This window comes from Mesoplodon densirostris, chromosome X (assembly GCF_025265405.1).
Source record: "Mesoplodon densirostris isolate mMesDen1 chromosome X, mMesDen1 primary haplotype, whole genome shotgun sequence".
Lineage (NCBI taxonomy): Eukaryota > Metazoa > Chordata > Mammalia > Artiodactyla > Ziphiidae > Mesoplodon > Mesoplodon densirostris.
This window is the reverse complement of record NC_082681.1, coordinates 59,621,603-59,645,429: the sequence shown is the minus strand read 5'-3', so window position 1 is coordinate 59,645,429 and position 23,827 is coordinate 59,621,603. Positions and strand designations below refer to the sequence as shown.

At 31.4% G+C, this 23,827-nt stretch overlaps 1 protein-coding gene across 6 annotated transcripts in view; it reads left to right on the top strand.

Annotated features, from left to right (window-relative positions):
- Nucleotides 1-23,827, top strand: part of PCDH11X (protocadherin 11 X-linked) — a 717,733-nt gene that overhangs the window by 595,598 nt on the left and 98,308 nt on the right. For 4 of the 6 annotated variants that reach the window (XM_060086712.1, XM_060086711.1, XM_060086710.1 and 1 more), the window contains one exon: nt 2,958-2,981. The exons of the other annotated variants lie outside the window; for them this stretch is intronic. In XM_060086712.1, the coding sequence (XP_059942695.1) occupies nt 2,958-2,981 (24 nt within the window). The remainder of the gene's footprint in view (nt 1-2,957; nt 2,982-23,827) is intronic. 6 annotated transcript variants of the gene reach the window in all.

Sequence of the window (23,827 nt, the reverse complement as noted above, 5' to 3'; positions counted from 1 at the left end):
CACAACAGTGAGAGGCCCACGTACCACAAAAAAAAAAAAAAAAAAAAATTCAAATCTTACTTACCCTCAAGATAATGACCTTTTAAAATTTCATAAAAATAGCTTTATTATGTGACTTTAAAAATTATACATAATAAAACAACTGCAATTGTTACTATTTTTGAAGTAAATGACGGTAATAGATTGGTGCATGATATTTGATCAACAAACATTAAGACAACACTATCAATTTTGTGGTGAGCTCTGTTGACCTTTAAGCTATTCAAGTAGTATCTATTTATCAATATTTCTTTTCACATTTAGCCAAATGTTCCTAGTGCATGTTGAGTATTTAAACATTTATGTTAGGATTATGAAGGAAATGTTAAAATATGTTTGTATAGAGTAATAAAACATGTTTTGGTATTGTTCTTGTGATACATTTTTGTAATTTTTATGTGACTTATGTAGAAGCTGCATTTTTTACTGTAAAATGTGATTCCTTAATTTAAACTTTGTAATACATGAATCCAAGTAATTCATGTTGTTTACTAACTAAATACTTATGGTCCTTTACTAATTAAGATATTTGAGTAATAAATTTAGAAAATAATATTAAAACCTCAAGTATATTTCAAAGTAAGCACATACACAAACTTAAATTTTTATGTGATTATTGCATTTGTGTAAGTAAAACTAATGATACCTGAACTATTAATGGCTTAAATTTATTAATTAATACATTCATTATTAAATACATTGCAGAATATTTAATAACCTGAAAACAATTTTCTTGGTGAAAGCAAGTTTAACTTGTTAGATATATTTATTTTATTTATTAGTAAAATGTCAAGTTACACATAAATGATATACTCATCCATAATATAACTTTGGTTGGATTAATTAGTAAAAAATTCATTTCAGTCATAGTGATTCACATAGATTCTAGTATCTCAAATGACAAGGATTATACTTATTTTGATCTTGCAAAAATCTTGAGCAATGTGGATGTTTCAAAAATATCAGTGATAAACCTTTAAACATTAGGAAGCAACTGAAATTTAGGAATGCATTTGGAAATGAACTTTATGTTAAAATCTTCCTAATATAATGAATGTATCTATTAATTTCTGTGTCAGCATATGAGTACTTTATATTGCTTTAGAGGGGGAAAATTGTTCCCTTTTTGACTATTTTTCATGTGATGAATTTGTGCCTCTACAGAACTGTCCTGAAAATTTTATGCAGAATCTGCCTATTATCTTGAATTTTAAAGAAAATTGATCAATATTTGACTTTACTGGTTTATAAACCAATTTTCATTTTCCAGCTTGGAAGCTAAATGTCTCCTGGGATAGATTTTTAAAATGTGTTTGTTTTCTTTTTCATTGTTGTCGTGTCACTTGTTTTGCTTTTTTATTTGTACCTCCTTACCCTTAGAAATAAGTCTAGACCTATCACATTTTTTTCTGACCTTCTCAGTTACCAAATTGAATAGGATTTTAATAACTAGGTCTAGAACACACTGAAATTACATTCTTAAAAATGAAAGCAAGCACTTTATTACTTCTCTGCTTAAAACAGCCTTTCTTTTTCACTCCAGTATATTGAAAACTCTACATTTAAATATTACAGGAATTTTTTTAAGTATTACAGGAATTGATTATTAATTCCAATAATAAATTAAAATACTGTGTGTCTGTGTGAGAGAGAGTGAGAGACTTATCATTGAAGTAGAACCATTATTTGAGTGGTGCAGGGTTGATGAATATTATTTAGAAGATCAATTCTACCTAAAGTGCCTTGTGAAAGCACTACTTTTTTTTAATGCTTTGGTTTGTATTACCATTAAATTACGTTGCTTATAGACAAAACACCTTATGATGAAAAATATATGTGCCTTGTATATGTCAATGACACTTAAAATGTTGTGCAATGCTCTCTAATTAATCCATATTATTGCATAGAAACATTACTTTCACCTCCGTTTTTCTCTTTGACCTATTACTTCTCTCTAAGCATTTCATACATCTTTAGTTTCATAATATACGAATTTAATCCAAAGTTGATTTTTAACAAGTACAAAATGTTTATCTTTAAAGTTTTTATCTTTAGATGTGTGTTATTAAATATATCAGAAAATCATTTTTACTGTTGGCTTTAAAATTTTACAAAGAATAAATCTGTGATTCATTTGTCTGGATCAACACATATCAAAGTATTTATAAATATATAATTATTTTGTTTTGTTTAAAAATAGACTTTGCTATTTGTCTTAGATCAAGCATGATCTCACAGTGTTTTGAAGGAAGTCACTTAATAATGCAGTGCCAGAATTTATTTATCTGGATAATAAATATAATGATTTTGAATCTCCCATTTTTAATTGTGAGAAATAAATGAAATTTTAGTTATGAAAATAGCTGTATTATAGAAAAAGTGTCTTAACCAAGATAAGCATACTTCTATTGGGCCATCTAATATTAGTATCCATTGATGTTTTGTTTTTTCCCATGATTTTTTCAAATTGGATTTGGAGGAAAAACAACCTGTTAAGTCAAAAACAATGTTTTCCTTATGCTACATTTCCTGTAGGAGGTTCCAGGAGAAAAAGTGAAATTTTAATAGAGGACTATACTTTGTTATCATTGGCAATTAATCTAGAAAATCTACTGAGTCCTTGCAAAATGTTGAGTTCAACAATACATTGCCTTTAGGGGAAGGACAAATCATGACTTCCCAAGAGGTCAGCATATAGCATAGGCTTGGTCTGAGTTTAGAAAAACATACTATAGGAGATAGATTTTTATGGGTTATCAGTATTCTACCTTATCTATCTCAGTCATCACATTCTCTAAAAAATGATGTTGAACATATATTGCAATATATTACAATTTACATTTATTTAGTTAATGTAACATGTTGGGAATAAAAGAAAATATCTATTTGTACTTAACTTTGTTAAACTCTCTTTTTAGCTTTCATTCCTGGATTAAAGAAAGGTACAGTAGAAATCAACACAAATCACAACCATGGTGCATTTATCATTTTAAAATGAATTTGTGTCTGTTTTAAGAACTTTTGGCCTCTTCATTTCTCATAAAACATTGCAATTTCAACTGTTTGCTTCAAACACATTTTTAATATGTTTAAAATGAACTGTTATCTAGGAAAGGTATCAGTCATTTTGTTATCTTATATAATTGGATGCTTTTTCCAAGTTATGTGTAATTAATCTTTAGATGTTAATGTGACCCTGTAGTCGTTTATTTGACTTACAGTAGTTACTTTCAAATTACCTATGAATTTATTCATTTTTCTCCTCTGACAGTATAAGCATATTCAGGCATTTGTCTGAGGATGCATTAAATATATAATTCTACTTTTCTATATTTTCATTTGAAGTTGATCTGTAAACCATGAATGTTGTATACATGCCTAACAAAATAATCCAAGTTGACATTCTTTGTGAACTTGTAAATGATAATGCATTTTCTTTGCCAATATATATATATGTATATATATATATAGATTACATGTGAATGTATACTAAGTAATGGTCAACAGAAAACAAATATCTTTAAATATGGAGTTTAAGCAATCAGTTAAAATGTATATAATTTTACTGTGCTGATAAAGCTTTAAAATGATGCAGGATATTTTGAATGTTCCAAATATATTTGCATTCTCTGTGTATATGCACCAATTTCTTTATTGTGTATTTCATATTTCATAGTTCAGGATGGATCTATCATATTGTTTCATTTTTATTTAAGACAATAATTCATTTCACTTCACACACTTTTAAACTATGTTACAGTCTATCAATATTTTGACCGAATGGAAATAGCACTCAAAGAATATTTTTTTCTGAAATCAGTCATAAAATTCTAAATCGTTATGTAAAGAACTTCCCCTTTAATTTTTAATTTTGACATATCATCAATACTAACAGCATGTGTTATTATTTTTGATATTTTTAATGTTTTTTTCAATGTTGCTTTGGTCTTTTTACATTGCATTTGCATAGTTCTCTTGTGATCTTATGTAATTTGTTTTAATGTCCATGATCAATTTTTAACTATCATCTAACTAGCAGAATTTCAAGCTAAATATTTTACTCCCCATGAAAGTCTTGAGTATTCAACATTTACATGGGTTATTCAGGTGAAAGTGGATGCATTGCATGTACTTTTCATTTTTTCTCTCCCCTTCTCATTAGTTTTTATGTGTCCCATGATAGATACTGTTCAGAAACTAGAGCTATATAAAGTCATGGTGATACTTTTGTGGTTGTGATGCAAAGTCAAGGTGTTTTGAGCATAACTATTCAGAGGTATAGTGGAAACAGCATTTGAATGTGAGCCAGGACATCTAGAGTTCTAATGACAGTTCTGCACCTGAGTAGATGCATACTGGACAAGTCATTTAAACTCAGAGTCTTAATTTTCTTCTTTCCCTCATTAAAAAAATCTAGTAATCATAATTATGCTTAAGCCTCAGGAGAAGTCATGCTGCTAAAACATGACAACATGATAATAATAATAATCACAAATTTAAAAAAAATGTGTGTACAGTTCTATATGCTGTCCCTAATAACCTACAAATGTTTTTATCTTAATACACCACTGCTATGTGTAAGTTCTATCATTTTATCCATTTTTTCAGATATAGAAACTGAGGCAAAGAAAGGCTAAATAATATAGAAAACTATTTGATAAAATTAATTAAAGCACTCTCCCTGTATAAACCACTATTATTACGTAGATTTTTGAACGTTTATCAATACACCAATGAGTAATGATCATTGCAATTAAACTCATATTTTAAATCTTGCTCTAATTGATACTTATTTAGTATATTCATAATGCAACTGGGCTCTGCCTCCAACTGCACTGAAACACCATAGTACCTTTTGGAGTTCTATTCTATGATAATTTTCATACCATATTTTATATATCCATTTTTCATCAACTCCTTTGAGTAGACTTGCTCTTATTTAACTCACGTAACAGAAGTTCTTAGGCATATATTATGTAGTTAAATGTTAGTTTATAAGGGGAAAAAACCCTCTGTGACTCTAATCACAAATTTATAAAACTAAGATCATTTCATTTATTTAACTCTTCTATTGAAGGGTAACTGATAACCATGGATGACATTGAGTTTCTTTCTTAAATACAAAAATATGTAGGCTTTTCTCTCACAGTAAATAAGATATATACATGCAAATTCTTAGTAATAAGAGAATTACTTTTAATTCTGGTATGCTTTACTTGTCCCCAAGGAAGAAATTGCAAATATATACTTGTCAGTTCATTCAGAGCAAATTCTTTTGTACCTCCTGAGGAAAACATACATTAATAAACATTTATAAATTAATACCTTTCATTGAAGTGTACTTTCCTTTTTTGTGGACATGTTTTAATGTAAGGTGAGAGTTTTAGCTATAGTATATAAATTACATTTTCTGTTTTCATTGAGATCTAGGGTTTGAGCAATAGAATGTCAACTGGTTTGTCTACCTGCAGTCGTTTGTTGTCCATAGTAATGTTCAGTTGTCCAAGCTGAGTGTTGGCATATCATTGCAGTGTTTTATTACCCTTCTGGCCTTCAGATAGCTCTCAGGGATCAGTTCTTGAGAGAGGTTTCCATATTTATTATTAGTACTCAAGGGTCAGCTGTAATTTAGGAGTTCATTACTTTAGACTTGAAATGTTGAATTTGAGTCAGGAGAAGCTGTTTAGAAATTAGAATGTGGGGGGAAAAGTAGGTTGAAGTGGAAGATTCTAGGAAAGACTGGGGAAATGAGTTATCTCTCAGCCAAATGAATCACCTCACCTATCTTCATCCAACTACTTAGTTAATAATAGTTTGTGAACATAAAATATAATTCTTCCTTATGCATGATAGATATGGAGTTTTTCATATGTCAATTAGTAAGAAAAGTAATGTCTTTTCATAAGGTATCTTTTTTTTTTCATTGCCAGGAGTTAATGAAAATGCATGTGTAAGTTTCAAAATGAAAAATTTATAGCACAGGTCATAATATTAATCACTTCATGTTAATTTATATAGTATCTCCCTAAATTCTCAGACCAAAGGACTAAATCAATATGCAGTTTTGTTAGTTTTGTTTTAGATTACTAATAGTAGACTCTAGAATACCATAGAGCAATATTTGTGAAAGGAATTAAGTCTAATGAAGCATTTGCATATTTTACTATCTAAAATTGCCTTCTTTAGATCATGTATAACAAGTTCATTCCACCATATTATGTATTATACAGTGACACATAAAACTAGAAAAACATGCCTTATGATAAAATTGTATTTTTTAATGTTTTTTTTACAATGAAGAAAAAAAAGAAACAAATGTGATATTATTTATAAAATAAAAGTAGACTAGGGCTTCCCTGGTGGTGCAGTGGTTGAGAGTCCGCCTGCCGATGCAGGGGACGCGGGTTCGTGCCCCGGTCCGGGAAGATCCCACATGCCGTGGAGCGGCTGGGCCCGTGAGCCATGCCACTGGGGCTGCATATCCAGAGCCTGTGCTCCGCAACGGGAGAGGCCACAACAGTGAGAGGCCCGCATACCGCAAAAAAAAAAAAAAAAAAAAAAAAAGTAGACTAATTAGTAGAAAATTTAGTATCTTTTTGAGGCTATGCAGTGTATTAAAGTTAGAAAATGGGTGCAGTACTTTAGTGTTATCATTCTGATAAAAACTCTTGGCATAGCTTTGAAACAGTATATAATTTGTGAAAAAAATGCATATTTTAAACTTTATGTTCTGGGTATATACTAATGTCTTTTTAAAAATCTTTGTAGGGAAATAAATAGTATTGCTAGGTGACATATTGGTCAGCTGCTTGTTAGCAAATCATGGCTTGAACATTTAAATGAGCCATAAACATTACTTCTGCTACAGCTAATAAGAATAGTAACCCTGATTTCATAAAGCATAATTTTATTATACATCACTCTTACATTGCCTTGAAATCGATACTATTTGACTGACACAGTAAAATGATAAAATATTACTTTACTTTCATTTGCAGATGCCATATCAAAAGCTGGGTCTACTATGAGGCAGAATTTTTCTATTGAAATATACTTTAAAAACAGGTGTTGTTTTTCTAGGACACACATAACAATTGATTGTTGAAAAGGCAACTTTCTCATTAAGTAAATTGTCTATCTGAGAATATAGCCCAGGAGTCTTGAAGTTAAAGTAATTTATTATCATTGATTTTGATCAGCACTGTCACTGGAAATATAATGAGGGACACATATATAATTTTAAATTGTCTAGAGGCCACATTTAAAAAACAAACCAAAAAAACACAATAATAGGTGAAATTAATTTTACCAATATATTTTATTTAACCCAACATAAACAAAATATCATTATTCCAACAGGCAATCAATATAAAAATTTTCTATACGATAGTTTACATTTCTTTTCCTAGTAAGTCTGGAAATCTGGCATGCATTTTACATATACAGCACATCTCAGTTCCAACTAGCCACATTTTAAGTGTTCAATAGCTATGTGTGGCTAGTGGCTGCTACATCACAAAAGCTTTAGATCCCTCTCGAAGACTAAGGATTTGGGATTGGGCTGCAGAGAAAAAAAGGGCTTTGGTATACATTGGCTTGATATTATACCTTGAAGAAAAACAAACAAACAAAAAACCCTTGAAAACCTTGAATTTATACTTGCTCATCTGAGGACATTTTCCCCCTGGCTGGCCAAAGTTCAAAGAAGAAAAGAAAACATTTGGGAAAGGTACTCTTGTTGATTTTCACTGCCATGGGGGATGAAACAATGTCCAATGTGAAACAGCAAAGGGCTGTATAGATCAAAGTCAACACTTACAATTGCATATGTTTTGTCATATGTCTGAGGCTCTTAAGAACCACGATTCATTGCAATTTGCTCTCCTTGAAATTCTTGAGTAGTTTTCAAGAGGAGCCTTCAGTAGAGAACACTGATTGGTGCTTGTTAATCTCGAGGCATGGATGATTTAAAAACGTGTATTGTATAGGGTTTTATAATAATCAATATATATCACTACCAGAACTTGAGCCAGAAGGCTGAAATATTTCTATCTTCTAGTTCATATAAAATGTAATACTGGGCTTCCCTGGTGGTGCAGTGGATGGAGTCCACCTGCCGATGCAGGGGACACGGGTTCGTGCCCCAGTCCAGGAAGATCCCACATGCTGTGGAGCAGCTGGGCCTGTGAGCCATGGCCACTGAGCCTGTGCATCCATAGCCTGTGCTCCGCAACGGGAGAGGCCACAACAGTGAGAGGCCCGTGTACCACAAAAAAAAAAAAAAAAAGTAACACTTCAATTTTAAAAGATTAGCAATATAATTTACCATGTTAATGTGAATGTAAGAATGTGAATTTCTAAGAATATTAAATAAAAGCATGTAATTTCTTAAACAAATCTAAAATATTTATATAATAGTTGTCTGCATGTGGTATTCATGGTGCTCATGCTCACAGGGTGTATTTCCTAGTTTCACCCTCTATAAAAATGATTCTAAATAGTGCTGTGTGTCAGAGATAATTTAAAGCATTGATTTCTTCATTTGATAATCACTTATTACTGGTCCAAAATATCACCAAGCTAAAAATAGAAAACACCTTACAAAGTGATGAACTGCAATGCTCATTTAATAAGACAACATTCAAGTAAATCGAAAAATGCTTTATGTTCTTAGCTACAATCATATCTAATTATATTGTTGCTTATAGGTAAAGATATGGAATATACTATTTACCTATTATTCAGAATCCAAGTGAAATTTATAAAATTTTAACAGTTTGCATTTTGAAGAAACTGACTGTTGAAGGCTCTAAACAGTTCGGATTTATATCAGATTAACAAAAATTGTATTTTCTTTGCTGTCTATATTTGTTGCTGTTCTCCAAATGTAACAATATCCTAGAAGATAAGAGGGAATAAATAGGGAACTTTAGAAAACTCATATTAAATATTTTCCAAATATATTGACTCTGGCCTTCTTAAGCTTTTTCTAATGTGTTTAAAATGCAAAGAATATTTAGAGAAGTAACAAAAAGAGGGGACAGATTTTTGTCAACAAATGTCAGAATATATAAAGCTTTAACAAAAACAATATGGTAGATGTGTAGAAATTGATAGATCAATGTAGTAAAATAGTAAATAAGCTGACCATAATGCATACCTGAAGTTAATATATGATTTAAAAATAATCAAAACCAGAGGTAAACAAATACGTATGAATTATTAAACAAATTGTACTGTGAAATTTTGCAAAGTATTTGGAAAAAGATCATCACTCCAAAATACAGATCCAAAAAAAATTATAGTAGGTCAAAGATATAACTATAAACCTGGGGACGTACAGTAGAAGAATATTAATTAATCAAAGAAATGGACTTCATTTAAAATTTTACTCCTGAATATCTGTATAATTTGTGACAAAACTAGTTTCAAACATTTCTGATAAAAATATTTCATTGAATTGAAATACTGAAATTAGTTCTCATGCTACACTATGGAAATTACTGTTACTCCAAAAGTTTCAATTCTAGAGTGATTCTATTATCATTAATTTAGACATAGCTCTTGAAAGAAAGGATGATTACAGAAGGCAGACTGTATGGCACTAAGTAATAGCTATTCTCTTTATTTAAATATTGATTTTGATGATAATGGTAATAATAATCACCAACTTTTAATGAGTAGGTATAAAACATTACTCATTGTTCACATTTCAAAGCAACGACAGATGAAGTTTGTCACTTTCAATCAATGGGTTATTTTTAAATAGGTGATTGTATGATTTATTCTAACAATAATTCATCAAACTGGCTTATATTTGTAGATGTAGCCCTAATGCTCCTTTCATGCTAATGTACATTGAGAGTAAAGAGTTTCCTAAAAGCCTTGCACAGACCTGCCTTTTCCTCCCAACCTTCCCTTTCACAGGCCTCTTGACAGCTCTCGACAGCTCTCTTTCCCTTTGCTTCCTTTTATTCAACAATCTTTTTTGAGTATCTGGTACATGCCAGGCACTATACTAATTCCCTTCCTTCATCTTTTAATCTCTCTCCAATAGGCAAGGGATGACATGGGAAAAAATTAGTAGCATAGCTATAGTTAGAGATGGAAGTTAGATAGAGGCAGAGGTAGAGTTATCTATTCATAAATATATGAAATTATGATTTTAATATTAATGTTCCATGGTATACTTTGTAGGAAGACTTAACATATTGTGACCTTGCATTAGGATAACATAGAGATAAATTTCAAATGGAATTGCTAGAAAAAAACTATATACAATTTTCAACATTTTCTCAAAATACTCAGAGGTAGAAGTATAAGGCAAAGAGTCTGCCTGGGTGGATCATTTTGAGAATGTACTCTTTCATGCCTGCTATATGACTGCATTTCAGTTTAATATCAAAATGGTTCATGCGTAGCTTCATCATGAAAAATGATATTGGAATTTTGTTTAAAACTGTATAAACAAAACTACTTTTTAATCATATATACTTCTGCCTATTCTTCCACATTTTTTGAGCTGCTAAAGCAATCAGGATTGATTGAAAGTCAGATAACGGAACTACTTAACTTGATAATCTAATTTTAGGCTCAAGTATAAAAGCATCCACTTTCCTTAGTTATCAGTAACTGCCCTGCCAAATTTATTTTTGAGGTTAGTTCTATGACTCCCCTAAACTTAATATTTTATTATAATTAGTTGATGTTCAAAAAAACAGCATTGTTATGAAGGGAAAATACTACCAAGGTTTTATTTATTCCATATGTTCTTTTAGGTTTTCTGGCAAGAACTCTGAATTTCCATTTTATCTATGATAATATTATAATAATAATTCTTATTTACAGTTTAATGGAAATTCAAAATTAGGGTTATACCATACACATTTGCTTACTTTTAGAATTTATTTAAGAAATATCACCCAATCAATTAATACTTTCTTGAAAAGACTCTGTACTGGAAATTGTAAAAAATTTTAAACTAATTAACACATCCTTATTTAAAAGGATTTGTTGCATTGTTATGGTATTTAGTTGTAGTGTGTGCTGCAGTTTCTTCAACTTTTCAATTTTCCCTTGAATACAACTATTGTAAACATTTTCTCTTTGAAAGCTTATATAGCAGAACTAATATATGTTGATGTAGTGCTTTTATTGAGATATAATTCACATAATATACAATTCACCGTTTTAGAATGTACAATTCAGTTGTTTTTAATATATTCATAAATGTGTGCAACCTTCACCATTATTGAATTCCAGAACATTTTCATCACCCACAAAGACCCACATAACCATTAGCAGTCACACGCTAATCCCCCATATCCACATTCTGGCAACCAATACTCTCACTTCTGTCTCTAGATTTGCCTATATAGGAAATTTCATAAAATAGAATCATACACTATGTAGTCTATTATGTCTGACTTATTTTACATAGCATAATGTTTTCAAGAGTCATCTACATTATAGTATATATCAGTACTTCATTCCTTTGTAAGGCTGAGTAATATATCATTGTATTGTATAGTACACACATTTTGTTTATCCATTCATCATTTGATAGAAATGTGGGTGTTTCCATCTTTTGGCTGTTATGAATAATGCTGCTACAAACATTTGTGTACAAGTTTTTGTGTGAACATGTTTTCAGTTCTCGTCAGTGTATATTTAAAAGAGTAGAATTGCTGGGCCATGTGTTAATATTATGTTTAATATTTTAAGGAACTGCCAAACTGTTTTCCAAAGTGACTGTACCATTTAACATTCCTATCAACACTGTATGGTGGTTTTGATTTCTCCAAATCCTTACCAACACTTGTCAATATCTGTCTTTTTAATTGTAACCACATTAATGGGTGTGAATTATTATCTCACTTTGGCATTGATTTACATTTTGCTAATGATTAACGATGCTCAGAAGATTTACATGTGTTTATTGGCCATTTGTATATTTCCTTTGGAGGGAAGTTTATTTGAATATCTTTCATTTTTCTTTTGGAATATATATTTTTTTAATTATTGAGTTGTAAGAGTTCTTTATAAATTCTAGATGCTAGTTACATAAAAGATATACAATCTGCAAATAATTCTTTTCATTCTGTAGTTTTTCTTTTTATTTTCTTGATAGTGTCTTTTGAAGTACAAAAGTAATTTTCATGGTCTTATTTGTCTATTTTTTATTTGTTTGTTGATGCTTTAGGTTTCTACATCAAGAAATCAATGTCTAATAGAAGGTCTTCAAGATTTCCACCCTTGCTTTCTTCTAAAAAATGTATAGTTTTAGATCTTACGTTTAGGTTTTTGATTCATTTTGAGTTAATATTTGTATATGGTGTGAGGTAAGAATGCAACTTCATTTTTTTTAAATGTGGAAATCAAACTGTTCCAGCAGCATTTGTTGAAAAGACTCTTCCTTACCCATTGACCTCTCTTGGCATTCATGTCAAAAATTGAGCAAAATGAATATGTTTATTTCTGGAATATAAATTGTGGTCTGTTCAGCTACATGTCTATCTTCATGACTGTACTACAAAGGCTTGATTATTGTAATTGTGTGTTAAGTTTTGCTATCAGAAAGCATTTCTCCAAATTTGTTCCTCCTTTTCAAGATTGTTTTTGTTAATATGGATCTCTTGAATTTCTGAAACAACTTTAGGATCAGCAAGTCAATTTCTTAAAAAAAAATCAGCTCAGATTTTAATAAAAATTGTATTGGATATATAGAACAATTTAGGAAGTATTGCCATTTTAATAATATTAAGTCGTCTAATCCATGAACACATATCTTTCCATTTATTTACATTTTCTTTAATTTCTTGATGTTTTATAGTTTTAATACACAAGTTTTGAACTTCTTTTGTTAAATAGGTTCCTAAATAGTTTATTATTTTAATGTGAATAGAACTGTTTTTAAATTTCAATTTCAAATTGTTCATGGCTAGTGAATAAAAATTGACATTCCTATGTAGATCTTGTATCCTGCAACCTTACTAAATTGTTTATTAACTCTAAGAGTATTTATGTTTATTTCTTTGGATTTTTTGTATACATTATTTCACCTATGAATATAGTTTTACTTCTTCCCTTCCAATATGAATGTCTTTTATCTCCTTTTCTTGCCTAAAATCCTTCTTTGTCTCTAGTAAATTTTTTTGTCTTAATGTGTTTTTTGTCTCATGTTAATACAATTTCTTCACTCCTCTTTTGATTACTGTTTGCATGGTATCAATTTTTCCATCATTTTATTTTCAACTGATTTGTATTTTTGAATCTATAGTGTTACTCTTGTGGTCAGCATGTAGTTGGATCATTTTGCAATTTATTCTGTCAATCTATATCTTTTGATTGAAGTGTTTAATCTGTTTACATTTAAGGTAATTACCAAGTTAGGACTTGCATTTTTTAAATCAATTTTATACACATCAGTGTATACATGTCAATCCCAATCGCCCAATTCAGCACACCACAATCCCCACCCCACTGCAGTTTTCCCCCCTTGATGTCCATAAGTTTGTTCTGTACATCTGTGTCTCAACGTCTGCCCTGCAAACTGGTTCATCTGTAACATTTTTCTAGGTTCCACATACATGCATTAATATACGATATTTGTTTTTCTCTTTCTGACTTACTTCACTCTGTATGACAGTCTCTAGATCCATCCAGGTCTCAACAAATGACCCAATTTCATTACTTTTTAATGGCAGAGTAATATTCCATTGTATATATTTACCACAACTTATTTATCCATTCATCTGTTGATGGGCATTTAGGTTGCTTCCATGACCTGGCTATTGTAAATAGTGCCACACTGAACATTGGGGTGCATGTGTCTTTTTGAATTGTGGTTTTCTCTGGGTATATGCCCAGTAGTGGGATTGCTGGGTCATATGGTAATTCTACTTTTAGTTTTTTTAAGGAACCTCCATACTGTTCTCCATAGTGGCTGTATCAGTTTACTTTCCCACCAACAGTGCAAGAGGGTTCCCTTTTCTCCACACTCTATCCAGCATTTGTTATTTGTAGATTTTCTGATGAAGACCATTCGAACTGGTATGAGGTGATACCTCATTGTAGTTTTCTTTTGCATTTCTCTAATAATTAGTGATGTTGAGCAGCTTTTCATGTACTTCTTGGCCATCTGGATGTCTTCTTTGGACAGATGTCTATTTAGGTCTTCTGCCCATTTTTGGACTGGGTTGTTTGTTTCTTTAATATTGAGCTGCATGAGCTGTTTATATATTTTGGAGATTAATCCTTTGTATGTTGAGTCATTTGCAAATATTTTCTCCCATTCTAAGGGTTGTCTTTTCGTCTTGTTTATGGTTTCCTTTGCTGTGCAAAAGCTTTGAAGTTTCATTAGGTCCCATTTGTTTATTTTTGCTTTTATTTCCATTGCTCTAGGAGGTGGATCAAAAAAGATCTTCTGTGATTTATGTCAAAGAGTGTTCTTCCTAAATTTTCCTCTAAGATTTTTATATTGTCCGGTCTTACATTTAGCTCTCAAATCTATTTTGAGTTTATTTTTGTGTATGGTGTTAGGGAGTGTTCTAATTTCATTCTTTTACATGTAGCTGTCCAGTTTTCCCAGCACCACTTATTGAAGAGACTGTCTTTTCTCCATTGTATATCCTTGCCTCCTTTGTCATAGATTAGTTGACCACAGGTGTGTGGGTTTACCTCTGGGCTTTCTATCTTGTTCCATTGATCTATATTTCAGTTTTTGTGCCTGTACCATATTGTCTTGATTACTGTAGCTTTGTAGTATAGTCTGAAGTCAGGGAGTCTGATTCCTCCAACCCCATTTATTTCCCTCACGACTGCTTTGGCTATTCAGGGCCTTTTGTGCCTCCATACAAATTTTAAGAGTTTTTGTTCTAGTTCTGTAAAAAATGCCATTGGTAATTTGATAGGGATTGTATTGAATCTGTAGATTGTTTTAGGTAGTATAGTCATTTTCACAATATTGATTTTTCCAATCCAACAACATGGAATATCTCTCCATCAAATTAAAGATATCATCTTTAATTTCTTTCATCAGTATCTTATAGTTTTCTGCATACAGGTCTTTTGTCTCCCCAGGTAGGTTTATTCCTAGGTATTTACTCTTTTTGTTACAGTGGTAAATGTGAGTGTTTCCTTAATTTCTCTTTCAGATTTTTCATCATTGGTGTATAGGAATGCAACAGATTTTCATGCATTAATTTTGTATCCTGCAACTTTATCAAATACATCGATTAGCTCTAGTAGTTTTCTGGTGGCATCTTTAGCATCCTCTATGTATAGTATCATGTCATTTGCAAATAGTGAGAGGTTTACTTCTTCCTTTCCAATTTGGATTCCTTTTATTTCTTTTTCTTCTCTGATTGCTGTGGCTAGGACTTCCAAAACTATGTTCAATAATAGCAATGAGAGTGGACATCCTTCTCTTGTTCCTCATCTTAGAGGAAATGCTTTCAATTTTTCACCGTTGAGAATGATGTTTGCTGTGGGTTTGTCATATATGGCCTTTATTATTTTGAGGTAGGTTCCTTCTATGCCCACTTTCTGGAGAGTTTTTATCAGAAATCAGTGTTGAATTTTGTCAAAAGCTTTTTCTGCATGTATTGAGATGATCATATGGTTTTTATTCTTCAGTTTGTTAATATGGTGTATCACATTGATTGATTTGCATATATTAAAGAATCCTTGCATCCCTCAAATAAATCCCACTTGATCATGGTGTATGATCCTTTTAATGTGTTGTTGGATTCTGTTTGCTAGTATTTTGCTGAGGATTTTTGCATCTATATTCATCAGTGATATTGGTCTGTAATTTTCTTTTTTTTGTAGTATCTTTCTCTGGTTTTGGTATCAGGGTGATGGTGGCCTCATAGAATGAATTTGGGAGTGTTCCTTCCTCTGCAATTTTTTGGAAGAGTTTGAAAAGGGTGTGTGTTAGCTCTTCTCTAAATGTTTGATAGAATACACCAGTGAAGCCATCTGGTCCTGGACTTTTGTTTGTTGGAAGATTTTTAATCACAGTTTCAATATCAATACTTGTGATTGGTCTGTTCATATTTTATATTTCTTCCTGGTTCAGTCATGGAAGGTTATACCTTTCTAAGAATTTGTCCACTTTTCCAGGTTGTCCATTTTATTGGCATCAAGTTGCTTGTAGTAGTCTCTTAGGATGCTTTGTATTTCTGCAATGTCTGTTGTAACTTCTCCTTTCTCATTTCTAAGTTTATTGATTTGAGTCCTATCCCTCTTTTTCTTGATGAGTCTGGCTAATGGTTTATCAATTTTGTTTATATTCTCAAAGAACAAGCTTTTAGTTTTATTGATCTTTCCTATTGTTTTCTTTGTTTCTATTTCATTTATTCCTATTCTGATCTTTATGATTTCTCTCCTTCTGCTAGCTTTTGGTTTGTTTGTTCTTCTTTCTCTAGTTCCTTTAGGTGTAATGTTAGATTGTTTGAGATTTTTTCTTGTTTCTTGAGGTAGGCTTGTATAGCTATAAACTTCCCTCTTAGAACTGCTTTTGCTGCATCCCATAGGTTTTGGATCATCGTGTTTTCATTGTCATTTGTCTCTAGGTATTTTTTTATTTCTTCTTTGATTTCTTCAGTGAACTATTGGTTATTTATTAATGTAGTGTTTAGCCTCCATGTGTTTGTGTTTTTTACGTTTTTTTCCCCTGTAATTCATTTCTTATCTCATAACATTGTGGTCATAAAAGAGGCTTGATACGATTTCAATTTTCTTAAATTTACTGAGGCTTGATTTGTGACCCAAGAGGTCCCATGTGCACTTGAGAAGAAAATGTAATCTTCTGTGTTTGGATGGAATGTCCGATAAATAACAATTAAATCTCTCTGATGTATTGTGTCATTTCAAGCTTGTGTTTCCTTATTTATTTTCATTTTGGATGATCTGTCCATGGATGTATTTGAGGTGTTAAAGTCCTCCACTATTATTGTGTTACTGTCGATTTCCTCTTTTACAGCTCTTAACAGTTGCCTTATGTATTGTGGTGCTCCTATGTTGGGTGTACATATATTTATAATTGTTATATCTTCTTCTTGGATTGATCCCTTGATCATTATGTAGTGTCCTGCCTTGTCTCTTGTAACATTCTTTATTTTAAAGTCTATTTTTTTCTGATATGAGTATTGCTACTCCAGCTTTATTTGATTTCCATTTGCATGGAACATCTTTTTCCATACCCCCACTTTCAGTCTGTATGTTTCTCTAGGTCTGAAGTGGGTCTCTTGTAGACAGCATATATATGGGTCTTGTTTTTGTATCCATTCAGCAAGCCTGTGTCTTTTCGTTGGAGCATTTAATCCATTCACGTTTAAGATAATTATCAATATGTATGCTCCTATGACCATTTTCTTCATTATTTTGGGTTTGTTTTTGTAGGTCCTTTTCTTCTCTTGTGTTTCCCACTTAGAGAATTTCCTTTAGCATTTGTTATAGAGCTGGTTTGGTGGTGCTGAATTCTCTTAGCTTTTGCTTCTCCATCGAATGTGAATGAGATCCTTGCTGGGTAGAGTAATATTGGTGGTAGGTTCTTCCCTTTCATCACTCTAAGTATATCATGCCACTCCCTTCCTTTTGATTGAAGTGTTTAATCTGTTTACACTTAAGGTAATTTCCAAGTTAGGACTTGCATTTTTAATTTTACTCTTTGTTTTCACTATGTCTTATGTATTTTTTGTTCCTTTGTTCCTCCATTGTTTTCCTCTTTTTTGTTAAATAACTATTTTAACAAATTTCATTAATTTTATTATATTTTTGAGTTATTTTCTTAGTGGTTACCTTGGGGATTATAATGAACAATGCAATTTATAACAATCTAGTTATGATTAACACAAACCTAATTTTAATAATGTATAAAAACTGCTCCTATAGAGTTCCATTGTCTCTCCCCTCCATCATGCTGTTATTGTCATGCTAATTATGTCTGTATATATTGTATGTCAATCAAAAGATTTATAGTTATTGTTTTATACAGTTCTCTTTTAAATCAAATGAGAGAAAAAGTTACAAATAGAAAATAAATTATATTATATTTACCTATGCATTTATTTCACCAGCATTTGAAATACTCTCCATTGTCCTTTTATTTCAGTGTGAAGGAGTCCCTTTATTATTTCTTGTAAGGCAGGTTTTCTCGTAATGGAATCTCTCATTTAAAAACAAATCTGGGAATGTCTTAATTTGTTTTTCATAGTTGAAAGATAGTTTTACAAGGTAAATAATTATTGGTTGAAGTACTTTTCTTTCAACAGTTTGAACACTTCTGGCCTTTACAGTTTCTGATGGGAAGTCCACTGTCAATTTTATTAAGGATTCTTTGTACAGGTTGTGTCATATCTCCCTTGCTACTTTCAAGATTCTCTCTTGGTCTTTGTCTTTCAAGTGTTTGATTATGTTGTGTCTGGGTGTTTATTTGAGTACAGTCAGCTTCTCAGATGTGTATATTAATGTATTTTACCAAATTTGGGGCTGGTTTTGGTGACTCTTTCTTCAGAGATTATTTCTTTTTTATTCTCTGCTTCTCAGATTCCCATTATGAATATATTGGTCCATCTGATGGTGTCACACAGGTCTCTTCATTTTTCTTCATTCTTTTTTAGTTCTTTTCCATCTATAGACAATTTTATTTGACCTACCTTTAACTTTGTTGGTTCTTCTGCATATGCCAATCATCTGCTGATGATAGTCTTCAGTGAATTTTTCATTTCAGTTATCATACTTCTCAATACCAGGTTATCTACTTGTTTCTTTTTAAAATTTCTACCTCTTTATTGATATCCTTTATTAAGTGAGACATTATTCCCATGCTTTAAAAAATATCCTTCAGACATAATTTCCTTTTGTTCTTTGAACATATTTAAAATAGATGCTTAAAGTCTGTATCTAATAAGTCCAATGTCTGCACTTTCTCAGGGACAGCTTCTATTTATAGAGTTTATTCCTATGAATAAGTCATAATTTCTTATTTCTTTGTATGCTTTATAATTTTTTTGAAAACTGACAATTTAAAATTGTACAATGTGGCAACTCTAGAAACCAGACTCTCCTCCATCCCCAGGATATATTTTGTTGTTGCTGACAGTTTTATTTTTTGTTTGTTTATTTAATTACTTTTCTTAACTAATTCTTTATACTGTGTATCCTTTGTTATGCATGGTCACTGAAGTATTTACCTGAATAGCTAACTGGTAAGCTAATGATTGGGCAGCACTTTCTTTAAATGCCTGGAACTATAAATATCCTAGTCTTTGCTGAGAAGAATTTTGTGTCTATTGAGCCATGCCTTCAACACTCAGCCAGGCACTTTACACCTCTACCCTTAGACTTTACTTCTGCTCATACAGAGCCTCAATATCAGCCAAAAGCAAAAGTTGAGTGCTTTCTCAGGTCCTTCCTGAGAATGTAATCAGGCCTACTCTTATGTGTTTGTAGTTATCCAAGAATATATTGTGTCTTATCAAAGGCCTTGTTGAAATTCATTCCCCACCTTTTCTTTTAAACTTTTTGGTAAGTCTATTATGTACTCCCTGTTATCCATCACCTCAGGAAGCTGAAATGTCAAAACACTTGCCTGCAATTGTTTTCAACATCAGATCTCTGGGAGAAGGCTTTTAGCACTGGGTGAGCTCTGTATCAGCTTAAAAGTAGGTTTTACAGGGGACCACAAAACAGGTAATATAATGAAAACCCTTTGGGAATGAGGCTTTGCAAATAGCTTCAGTTCCATTCTACTCTCTCCAGGGGTTACCAAGCTGCCCCAGGAATATGGGTTGTTATTTTTCAAGGCTACTACTGAGCTGAAGGGTTGAGAATGAGTCTAGCATAAGCTAAAGCATGACAAATTTTGCTGTTCTTTTAGAGGTAAAGTTGTTTTTCTTGAGTAAACCTTCTCTGGATTGCTTAAAGCCTTTGGTTAGCTTCAAGAGTCCTGAGAAAAATTGGTACTGATATTTTGGCCACTGTTTTCATTGTTTTCATGGAAAAGAGGATTTTGAGAATTTCTTACTCTACAATGTTAGCTGGCACCAGTCCTGGAATCAGTTTTAGGTGTGATTACATTTATTGGATACATTTCATCTGATTATGGTATTAAAAATACAATACAGTCTATTTTCCTACTAGTTAAGCTATACCATTAGAAATAAGAAGTTAAAATAATAACAACCTTGAATGGAGGGCATAATTCTGAATTCTTTATCTCTTTTAATCCTCACATGGTAAATGTTATCTTCAGTTTACAGATGAAGAAACAAAGATCAAATTACTATATATTGACCATTTCACACATAGTTGAAGCAAGATTTTGAACCTAATTCTGTGTACCTTCAATTACCATTGTTTCAACCATCAATATTTAATTATAAATCTCTGTACTTAAAAATCTTATATCTTGTGAAGTATAGTGACAATATAAAATTTAGCTTTAAACAAAATATCTGACAGTATGTTGGGTGCTCAATACTCTGTGAACTGTTTTAAATTGTGAAATGGGGAAATAAAACAACTGGATTAAGTTTATGTTATGATAATAAATTCTATTATTTTACTAGCTAAAAATACTCTCATTATCATGTTCACTGATATATATCTAATGCTTAGGTTAGTGACTGGCTCATAATGAATTAATATTGATTACTCAATCATGCATTAATGGCATCATATAGAGTATTTAATTATTGATAAATAATTATTTACTGAATTTATTTTCATTATTTGTAGATTGAATATTTTACAACAGTACAGTATATTAGTGAAAATTTTTTCATAATGAGCTGAGATCTATGGTTCAACAAATATTCATGTTTTATGGTACCAAGTAATATGGATTCCTTACAACACCATAGAAAAAAAAGCACAGATTTATCAAAAATGTGAGAATGTGTGTAAAAATAACATCAGAGAGAAAGTTGGTGTAAAAATACACTTACTGAGGTTATAGGATATATACAATTTTTTCAGAAGGTAAAACAGAATACAGGTTAAGTATCATTAACAGAAATGGTGAAGTTAAATCAATAACAGCTGTTTTTTTTCCTAATATTCCTTGGAATTGTATATATTTTGAGGTTATTTGCACTCACAAAAATAAATTTTAAATAATTTTGACATTACTTATATTTAAGAAAGAAAATATTCACACTTAAAGTCAATTTTATAGATTGAAGTCAGTTTATTGAAAGGTTTTTTTCCTGATATTCATAGCTGATCTGTCATGATCATTGAAAATGACATATTTTCTAAATAAATGGTCAATTCAAGGATAGATTCATACACCTCATTATGATAAATTCCTCACAAATAAAATAAAATAATGACAGGGTAAGGATTATGAGAAATCTTGATATCATTCTTATACAGTATATCTTGGTCTGTAAATTATGTATAAAACAAGCAGAATCAACAGAACTAAAACAAAAGTAGATTGTTACAAAATAAACCTTATACTGAATTTTTATTACTAGAAATGTATCCTTAATTTTTACTTAAACGAACAATACTTTAATATCTTGAAAGAAATCCCTAACTTTTCTTATAAAATTTAATTTGCACATTTTAGACATACAGAATACTTAATACATGTAGGGAATTTGGTTCCATTTGGATAGCTAATCTCATTCTTTATCTCTGCTGTTTCAGTAACATAAGAAAAGTCTCCTGTCCACCAGGGAAAATTTTATAAGGCTACTTTTCTTTGTAAATACAGATCTTCTACTGTATCAGGCTTCTACTGATAATCAAACAAGCTTTAGGGATTATGGAAATTATAGGCCTTTAATATAGTTTGAGATACTTTTAGAAATTTTCCACATGAAACAATTTATTGTTATCACTATAATTAAATTTAGATTTTAAAATAATAAAAATATTGAGATACAATTAGGAAAGACATTTTTTTTTGTCTTTTTTTTGTTTGTTTGTTTTTTGTGGTTTGCTGGCCTCTCTCTGTTGTGGCCTCTCCCGTTGCAGAGCACAGTCTTTGGACACGCAGGCTCCGCAGCCATGGCTCATGGGCCCAACCGCTCTGCAGCTTGTGGGATCTTCCCGGACCGGGGCATGAACCCATGCCCCCTGCATTGGCAGGTGGACTCTCAACTACTGCACCACCAGGGAAGCCCAGGAAAGACATATTTTAAGTATTTTTAAATTGATTCAATTTGACTAGTATATTAAGAATTTAGCCATCTAACTGGTTCATAATTTTTATACAACTAAAGTTTCCAAGAATGATATCCATTCAGGTGGTAACAAGAAATTAGGTTACACTTTCTAATTCAATCTTTAAGTTTCTTTTTCAACTTAAATTTTATAGTCACATAAATAATCCAGGTAATTCATACCAAATAACATTTTTCCTTCAGGTGTTTGAAAGAAAAGAGAATGTCAAACCTATTAATGCTTGCTTTAAGTAAGCAGGCAGGTAGAAAACTGGTAGAAATGCTTTTAGAATTATGCCTTAATAACTGCAAATTAACCCCGGAATATTAATTTGGCTATTAGATTTTCATATATACTTGGATATATAGATATAAATGATACAGATATATAGATATAGATACAGATATAGATATAGATAGATGGATGCAAACTTTATCAATCTTTCTGAAAGTTGCATACCTCCTCTGTTTTCAAAGTCAATTTATGAACAGGTTTCTAGTGAATATTTGTGACCAACATTTTGGATAACACCTAAGATTACTAGAACAATAATCAAGCAGATTACAGCAACATTCTCTTTGTATTAGTTTCTTATTGATGCTGTAACAAATTTTCACCATATTAGTGTCTTTAAACAGAATAAGTTTATTATTTTACAATGCCAGAGAGCAGAAGTCCAAAATGCACTTGGATAAAATCAAGGCATTGATGGGACTGTGTAGTATTCTGGAGCCTCTAAAGGAGAATCCATTTTCTTGCCTTTTTGCAGTTTCTAAAGGCTACCAGCATTCCTTGGCTCATGACTTCTTACCATTTTCAAAACCAGCAAAGGCTGGTTCAGTTTTTCTCACAATGTCATCGCTCTGGTTTTGACTCTTCTTCCTCCCTTTCCCCCATTTAAGGACGCTCATGACAACGTTGGGTCCACTGGGATAATCCAGGATAATTCTTTTAAGATAATCTGATTAACAAACTTAATTCCACCTATAACTTTACTTCTCCCTTGCCATGTATTATATAACATAATAAAGATTCCAAGGATTAGTATTTAAACATCTTGGGAATAGGAGATTTTATTCTGCCTGCCACACCACACTTTACTGTTTGAAAAGCAACTTTTAATGCTGTAACCATGCTTAAAAGATGTCTAAGCATATTTTTAACAAAGGAGTTTCAATAACTTTGACCTTTGAGATATATCCAAGAAAGCTGAGAACTATTTTAGAAATTGGGGTGATTTTTGACATTCCAGGTTCATTCAGGTTTTTAGGATATTAAATCCTGGTTGATTTTAAATGACCCATTCCACAATTTTCAACCTGACTTGGTGTAAAGATATTTCCTTGCATCAGCATTTCAAATTATAAGCATATCTTTCTTCTTAGCAAAGACTCATTTAACCTCTTAAAGACACAGTTTCCTCATTTGTAAAATATAAATACCATTATGCAACTACTTCATAACATGTGGTGAGGATTTAATGAATTAATGCATACAAAGAACTTAGCACTGTCTTTTGGACATTGAAGATGTTCAGTATTATGCTAATATAATAACAGCTTTGTTATTTTCCCATTTTTATTATTTTTCTGGATGCAAATCATAC